A 9,118-nucleotide genomic window follows, 5' to 3' on the forward strand; every position below is an offset into this window, starting at 1 on the left:
TGGATAGATAGAGATTGATGGATGTATAGATAGAGATGTATGGATGGATATATAGAGATGGATGGATGGATAGATAGATAGAGATGGATGGATGGATGGATGGATAGAGATGGATGGATGGATGGATGGATGGATGGATAGAGATGGATGGATGGATGGATGGATAGATAGATGGATGGATGGATAGAGATGGATGGATAGAGATAACATTGAAATTTATTTGTTACAGAAATGTATTTGTAACCAACTACATAATACACTGACACAGAAGTGTGCTTGTACCACAGACTCCCCTTCTGTTCTTGTTCACCACTATCGCTGGCCTCACTGGAGTCGTCATCACCCTCGCTCTCATCCTCATGATCACCTCATCGATGGAAGTCATTCGGAGAAGCTACTTTGAGGTGTTTTGGTACACCCACCACCTTTTCATCATTTTCTTTGCAGGCCTCGTCTTTCATGGAGCAGGGTAAGACGTTCTAGACTCGTATAATTCCTTGCAATTTATTTATTATTATTTTTATTTTTTTTAGCTTCCTAGTGAACAAAATGCTTAATTTGTTTTTTGAATCTGATTTAGGCGCATAGTGCGAGGCCAAACCAATCTGGCATCTCACAACGACACCTACTGCCAAAATTACCCAGAGAAGTGGGGCAAGATTCCTGAATGCCCCTTTCCTCAGTTTGCTGGGGGGTTTCCACAGGTTTGATCAAATGATTCATAATGTTTAACAAAGCAAGCATTTGTGGGAGTTTATATACAGTTTATATACAGTGTATCACAAAAGTGAGTACACCCCTCACATTTCTGCAGATATTTAAGTATATCTTTTCATGGGACAACACTGACAAAATGACACTTTGACACAATGAAAAGTAGTCTGTGTGCAGCTTATATAACAGTGTAAATTTATTCTTCCCTCAAAATAACTCAATATACAGCCATTAATGTCTAAAACACCAGCAACAAAAGTGAGTACACCCCTAAGGGACTACACCCCTAAATGTCCAAATTGAGCACTGCTTGTCATTTTCCCTCCAAAATGTCATGTGATTTGTTAGTGTTACTAGGTCTCAGGTGTGCATAGGGAGCAGGTGTGTTCAATTTAGTAGTGAGAGCTTCACACTCTCTCATACTGGTCACTGAAAGTTCCAACATGGCACCTCATGGCAAAGAACTCTCTGAGGATCTTAAAAGACGAATTGTTGCGCTACATGAAGATGGCCAAGGCTACAAGAAGATTGCCAACACCCTGAAACTGAGCTGCAGCACAGTGGCCAAGATCATCCAGCGTTTTAAAAGAGCAGGGTCCACTCAGAACAGACCTCGTGTTGGTCGTCCAAAGAAGCTGAGTGCACGTGCTCAGCGTCACATCCAACTGCTGTCTTTGAAAGATAGGTGCAGGAGTGCTGTCAGCATTGCTGCAGAGATTGAAAAGGTGGGGGGTCAGCCTGTCAGTGCTCAGACCATACGCCGCACACTACATCAAATTGGTCTGCATGGCTGTCACCCCAGAAGGAAGCCTCTTCTGAAGTCTCTACACAAGAAAGCCCGCAAACAGTTTGCTGAAGACATGTCAACAAAGGACATGGATTACTGGAACCATGTCCTATGGTCTGATGAGACCAAGATTAATTTGTTTGGTTCAGATGGTCTCAAGCATGTGTGGTGGCAATCAGGTGAGGAGTACAAAGATAAGTGTGTCATGCCTACAGTCAAGCATGGTGGTGGGAATGCCATGGTCTGGGGCTGCATGAGTGCAGCAGGTGTTGGGGAGTTACATTTAATTGAGGGACACATGAACTCCAATATGTACTGTGAAATACTGAAGCAGAGCATGATCCCCTCCCTCCGGAAACTGGGTCGCAGGGCAGTGTTCCAGCATGATAATGACCCCAAACACACCTCTAAGACCACCAGTGCTTTATTGAAGAGGCTGAGGGTAAAGGTGATGGACTGGCCAAGCATGTCTCCAGACCTAAACCCAATAGAACATCTTTGGGGCATCCTCAAGCGGAAGGTGGAGGAGCGCAAAGTCTCGAATATCCGCCAGCTCCGTGATGTCGTCATGGAGGAGTGGAAAAGCATTCCAGTGGCAACCTGTGAAGCTCTGGTAAACTCCATGCCCAGGAGAGTTAAGGCAGTTCTGGGAAATAATGGTGGCCACACAAAATATTGACACTTCAGGAACTTTCACTAAGGGGTGTACTCACTTTTGTTGCCGGTGGTTTAGACATTAATGGCTGTATATTGAGTTATTTTGAGGGAAGAATAAATTTACACTGTTATATAAGCTGCACACAGACTACTTTTCATTGTGTCAAAGTGTCATTTTGTCAGTGTTGTCCCATGAAAAGATATACTTAAATATCTGCAGAAATGTGAGGGGTGTACTCACTTTTGTGATACACTGTAACTTGGATTTGTGATGTTTTTCTAGACTTGGATGTGGGTGCTTGGTCCTATGATCATTTACATATGCGAGAGCTTAGTGCGATTTATCCGCAACATGCAGACTGTGAGGTACAAAAAGGTGAGATTGTAGTAATGCTCTAACATTGCATGTAATAATGACTATAGTATATTATAACTAATATAGTAAACCTGTCCTAATTACCCCTCAAGATTGTGATGCATCCATCCAAAGTCCTGGAGCTGCAGTTATTGAAGTCTGGCTTCAAAATGGATGTTGGACAGTACGTCTTTCTGAACTGTCCAGCCATTTCCCAACTAGAATGGCACCCGTTTACAATGACCTCTGCCCCTGAGGAGGATTTTTTTAGCGTACACATTCGGAGGGCCGGGGACTGGACGGATAATCTTATCAATATGGTGGAGAATTTACCAGAAGGATGTCAAGGTCCCAAGTAAGCAAGCCACCTCAACTTTTTACTTTTGCATGCTAGATTAAGATTAAGTATATATATACACTGATTAGCCATAACATTAAAACCACCTCCTTGTTTCTACACTCATTGTCCATTTTATCAGCTCCACTTACCATATAGAAGCACTTTTAAGTTATACAATTACTGACTGTAGTCCATCTGTTTCTCTGCATGCTTTGTTAGCCCCCTTTCATGCTGTTCTTCAATGGTCAGGACTCTCCCAGGACCACTACAGAGTAGGTATTATTGGATGCTCATTTGGGTGGTCACACTGCAGTGACACTGACATGGTGGTGGTGTGTTAGTGTGTGTTGTGCTGGTATGAGTGGATCAGACACAGCAGCACTGATGGAATTTTTAAACAACTCAATTTCACTGCTGGACTGAGAATAGTCTACCAACCAAAAATATCCAGCCAACAGCACCCCGTGGCCACTGATGAAGGTCTAGATGATGACCAACTCAAACAGCAGCAATAGATGAGCGATCGGCTCTGACTTTACATCTACAAGGTGGACAAACTAGGTAGGAGTGTCTAATAGAGTGGACAGTGAGTGGACACGGTATTTAAAAACTCCAGCAGCGCTGCTGTGTCTGATCCGCTCATACCAGCACAACACACACTAACACACCACCACCATGTCAGTGTCACTGCAGTGCTGAGAATGATCCACCACCCAAACAATACCTGCTCTGTAGTGATCCTGTGGGGGTCCTAACCATTGAAGAACAGGGTGAAAGCAGGTTAAAAAAGTATGTAGAGAAACAGATGGACTACAGTCAGTAATTGTAGAACTACAAAGTGCTTCTATATGGTAAGTGGCGCTGATAAAATGGACAGTGAGTGTAGAAACAAGGATGTGGTCATAATGTTATGGCTGATCAGTGTATATAATTACATTATTATGACCACTTTCTACTTTCGACGGCGGCAGCGTGTAGCTCATGAAGGAACTCATGTTTTATGAGCTGGCTTGGAGGGTATATAAGGTGTGCGACAGGCTGTCTGCACATATACCCCCCGTTACTGTCATGGGTAAAAGAACCATGGGTAAAACATGCCACACAGCTAGAAATGTCCGACACTGGTTGGAAGAGCATGACCAAGACTTCCAAGTACTACCCTGTCCCCCTAATTCTCCAGACTTCGTCATGTTCGCTCTGTGGATCCTCCCCCACACACCCTCCAGCAGCTGTGGGATGCACTGCAGTCAGCATGGCTCCAGATACCTGTGACAACCTACCAGGACCTTATTGGGTCACACCCAGCCTGTTAAGTTACCCTGGATATTAGCTGGTGATCATAATAATGTGACTCAACTGTGTATTTATTGATACAACAAAACAATGGAACCCTTGCAATAATTTTGTTATCAGAAAGTGTGGTAAGCTCTTTCATGGTAAACAGCTGTAATCCTTTTAGAAATGCTACAGTTATCTACGACTTATCAATATAGGGATTACAAAAGTATTAACTGCACAAAACCAGTTAATAGATTTGTACCATGCAATAATTACACTATTGACTAGCTGATTTCTGATTATGGTACAGATTAGGAGTGGATGGACCTTTTGGAACAGCCAGTGAAGACGTGTTTGATTACGAAGTGAGCATGTTAGTCGGTGCTGGTATCGGAGTGACCCCATTTGCCTCCATTCTGAAATCCATCTGGTACAAGTTCAAAGATTCCAACCCTAAACTGCGCACCAGAAAGGTGAGAATACAAATGCTTGCCAAGAAGGAAACTCAGATCAATGTCCTAACCATAATCCTTTCATTATTTCTTGCTCTATATTGTTTACACAACATTGTTCACTTGTTACTTTTTTCCCTCCATTGTCTCATTTACAGATTTACTTTTACTGGGTGTGCAGAGAGACCCATGCTTTCGAGTGGTTTGCAGATCTGCTGCAAGTGCTGGAGAGGGAAATGGAAGAAAGAGGAATGAAAGATTTCCTTACGTACAAACTCTACCTCACTGGATGGGATCATACACACGTACGTTCACTCTGTCTTTTCTAGAACAGTACGGAATGTGAGAGAAGTGTTGTGACTGTACAATCAGTGTTCATTTTGTGATTGCAGCGAGTCCATGTGATGGTGCACTTTGAAAAAGATACTGATGTTATCACTGGTCTGAAGCAGAAGACTCACTATGGAAGACCAAACTGGGATAAAGAATTCGAGGATGTGCGACAGGAGAACCCTTCGTAAGTTTTAAACTTGAAATCTGTTTGGGTTTATCGGGCCACTGCTAGAGCTTCACCGACTAGGCATAACATTATGACAACTGACAGGTGAAGTAAATAACACTGGTTATCTCTTCATCATGGCACCTGTTACTGGGTGGGATATATTAGGCAGCAAGTGAATATTTTATCCTCAAAGTTGAAGCAGGAAAAATGATCAAGCATAAGGATTTGAGCGAGTTTGACAAGGGCATCTCCAAAACTGCAGCTCTTGTGGGGTGTTCCCAGTCTGCAGTGGTCAGCAAAGGAAGAAGATGGCCTGGTCTGATGAATCACGTTTTCTTTTACATCACGTGGATGGCCGGGTGCGTGTGCGTCGCTTACCTTGGGAACACATGGCACCAGGATGCACTATGGGAAGAAGGCAAGCCGGTGGAGGCAGTGTGATGCTTTGGAAACCTTCTGCTAGGAAACCTTGTGTCCTGCCATCCATGTGGATGTTACTTTGACACGTACCACCTACCTAAGCATTGTTGCAGACCATGTAAATGTTCATGGAAACGGTATTCCTTGATGGCTGTGGCCTCTTTCAGCAGGATAACGCGCCCTGCCACAAAGCAAAAATGGTTCAGGAATAGTTTGAGGAGCACAACAACGAGTTTGAGGTGTTGACTTGGTTTGAAATATTTGCAGAAATGTGAGGGGTGTACTCACTTTTGTGATACACTGTATATATATGTATATATATATACTGTATATACAGTGTATCACAAAAGTGAGTACACCCCTCACATTTCTGCAGATATTTAAGTATATCTTTTCATGGGACAACACTGACAAAATGACACTTTGACACAATGAAAAGTAGTCTGTGTGCAGCTTATATAACAGTGTAAATTTATTCTTCCCTCAAAATAACTCAATATACAGCCATTAATGTCTAAACCACCGGCAACAAAAGTGAGTACACCCCTTAGTGAAAGTTCCTGAAGTGTCAATATTTTGTGTGGCCACCATTATTTCCCAGAACTGCCTTAACTCTCCTGGGCATGGAGTTTACCAGAGCCTCACAGGTTGCCACTGGAATGCTTTTCCACTCCTCCATGACGACATCACGGAGCTGGCGGATATTCGAGACTTTGCGCTCCTCTACCTTCCGCTTGAGGATGCCCCAAAAATGTTCTATTGTGTTTAGGTCTGGAGACATGCTTGGCCAGTCCATCACCTTTACCCTCAGCCTCTTCAATAAAGCAGTGGTCGTCTTAGAGGTGTGTTTGGGGTCATTATCATGCTGGAACACTGCCCTGCGACCCAGTTTCCGGAGGGAGGGGATCATGCTCTGCTTCAGTATTTCACAGTACATATTGGAGTTCATGTGTCCCTCAATGAAATGTAACTCCCCAACAGCTGCTGCACTCATGCAGCCCCAGACCATGGCATTCCCACCACCATGCTTGACTGTAGGCATGACACACTTATCTTTGTACTCCTCACCTGATTGCCGCCACACATGCTTGAGACCATCTGAACCAAACAAATTAATCTTGGTCTCATCAGACCATAGGACATGGTTCCAGTAATCCATGTCCTTTGTTGACATGTCTTCAGCAAACTGTTTGCGGGCTTTCTTGTGTAGAGACTTCAGAAGAGGCTTCCTTCTGGGGTGACAGCCATGCAGACCAATTTGATGTAGTGTGCGGCGTATGGTCTGAGCACTGACAGGCTGACCCCCCACCTTTTCAATCTCTGCAGCAATGCTGACAGCACTCCTGCGCCTATCTTTCAAAGACAGCAGTTGGATGTGACGCTGAGCACGTGCACTCAGCTTCTTTATACGACCAACGCGAGGTCTGTTCTGAGTGGACCCTGCTCTTTTAAAACGCTGGATGATCTTGGCCACTGTGCTGCAGCTCAGTTTCAGGGTGTTGGCAATCTTCTTGTAGCCTTGGCCATCTTCATGTAGCGCAACAATTCATCTTTTAAGATCCTCAGAGAGTTCTTTGCCATGAGGTGCCGTGTTGGAACTTTCAGTGACCAGTATGAGAGAGTGTGAGAGCTGTACTACTAAATTGAACACACCTGCTCCCTATGCACACCTGAGACCTAGTAACACTAACGAGTCACATGACATTTTGGAGGGAAAATGACAAGCAGTGCTCAATTTGGACATTTAGGGGTGTAGTCTCTTAGGGGTGTACTCACTTTTGTTGCCGGTGGTTTAGACATTAATGGCTGTATATTGAGTTATTTTGAGGAAATAATAAATTTACACTGTTATATAAGCTGCACACAGACTACTTTTCATTGTGTCAAAGTGTCATTTTGTCAGTGTTGTCCCATGAAAAGATATACTTAAATATCTGCAGAAATGTGAGGGGTGTACTCACTTTTGTGATACACTGTATATACTGTATATACAGTATATCATTATCATTAAAAAAGTTATTAATTTTACAAAATTAATTTAGAGAACTTTATTGTCTGGCAATCTTAGTTTTTTTATTCTCATTCTTTATATCTTCTAAACCTCACAGCAATTAAACCAATTCCTACATGCCACATACTATTGTTGGAAAAGTATACAATTATTTTTAGCTATTGTTAGTTAAAAAATTTAAAAACCTCTTTTACATAATAGCCTTATTTACTTGTAACAAAGACATTAATGCTTAATGTTGTCATTTATTCATACAGGTCAGTGGTTGGCACGTTCCTGTGTGGCCCCGTCTCCTTAGCAAAAGACTTGGAAAAGAAATGTGCAAAATATTCAGACGTGGATCCACGAAAGACCAAATTTTACTTCAACAAAGAGAATTTCTAAGAAACACTGATGCAACCAACCAGCTTAATCTGTTGCACCAGTCCTTCATGCTCTCACACTTTCCACCAGGAAAAATACAAATGTAAAAAGACTTCTGTTTTTAAAGCTTGTTGTGGCTGCCTGGTTGTGAAATGACTTCTTGAAGAGAGAAACGTCTAGAGAACCTCTACGGTGAGATAAGAAGCTCTGCTGTGTAGAGTTTTCTGTATAAGCAGCACCATTACGTTTTTGATCAATGCTGTAAAAATGATTTCACATGTTTTACAACTCAACACATTTCCTGAAACTATCATGCAACAATTTATACCCAGAATGGCACTGCAGTAGGTGAAGAATTTTATGAAAATCATTTAGGGAGTAAATCATTACGTCAGAAGATTTGTGATTATTATTAGCAAGCATCTGGTTCCTGGTATATATATATATATATATATTTATATATATATATATCAGCTCCATCTACCATATAGAAGCACTTTGAATTTCTACAATTACTGACTGTATTCCATCTGTATATCTACATACTTTTTTAGCCTGCTTTTACCCTGTTCTTTAATTGTCAGGGCCCCAACAGGACCACCACAGAGCAGGTATTATTTGGGTGGTGGATGATTCTCAGCACTACAGTGACACTGACATGATGGTGGTGTGTTAGTGTGTGTTGTGCTGGTATGAGTGGATCAGACACAGCAGTGCTGCTGGAGTTTTTGAATACTGTGTCCACTCACTGTCCTCTCTATTACACACTCCTACCTAGTTGGTCCACCTTGTAGATGTAAAGTCAGAGACGATCGCTCATCTATTCCTGCTGTTTGAGTTGGTCATCTTCTAGACCTTCATCACTGGTCACAGGATGCTGCCCACGGGGCACTGTTGGCTGAATATTTTTTTGGTTAGTGGACTATTCTCAGTCCAGCAGGGACAGTGAGGTGTTTAAAAACTCCATCAGCGCTGCTGTGTCTGATTCACTCATACCAGCACAACACACACTAACACACCACCACCATGTCAGTGTCACTGCAGTGCTGAGAATGATCCACCACCTAAATAATACCTGCTCTGTGGTGCTCCTGTGGGGGTCCTGACCATTGAAGAACAGCATAAAATGGGGCTAACAAAGCATGCAGAGAAACAGATGGACTACAGTCAGTAATTGTAGATCTACAAAGTGCTTCTATATGGTAATTGAAGCTGATAAAATGGACAGTGAGTGTAGAA

At 42.6% G+C, this 9,118-nt stretch overlaps 1 protein-coding gene across 1 annotated transcript in view; it reads left to right on the top strand.

Moving 5' to 3' along the window:
- Window positions 1-7,900, top strand: part of nox1 (NADPH oxidase 1) — a 24,003-nt gene extending 16,103 nt beyond the window's left edge. Inside the window, exons 6-13 of the mRNA XM_062999895.1 lie at window positions 272-469; window positions 581-704; window positions 2,442-2,534; window positions 2,627-2,868; window positions 4,442-4,604; window positions 4,742-4,888; window positions 4,976-5,100; window positions 7,774-7,900. Of these exons, the coding sequence (XP_062855965.1) occupies window positions 272-469; window positions 581-704; window positions 2,442-2,534; window positions 2,627-2,868; window positions 4,442-4,604; window positions 4,742-4,888; window positions 4,976-5,100; window positions 7,774-7,900 (1,219 nt within the window). The remainder of the gene's footprint in view (window positions 1-271; window positions 470-580; window positions 705-2,441; window positions 2,535-2,626; window positions 2,869-4,441; window positions 4,605-4,741; window positions 4,889-4,975; window positions 5,101-7,773) is intronic.
- Window positions 7,901-9,118: the final 1,218 nt, after the last annotated feature.

This window comes from Trichomycterus rosablanca, chromosome 8 (assembly GCF_030014385.1).
Source record: "Trichomycterus rosablanca isolate fTriRos1 chromosome 8, fTriRos1.hap1, whole genome shotgun sequence".
Classification (NCBI taxonomy): domain Eukaryota; kingdom Metazoa; phylum Chordata; class Actinopteri; order Siluriformes; family Trichomycteridae; genus Trichomycterus; species Trichomycterus rosablanca.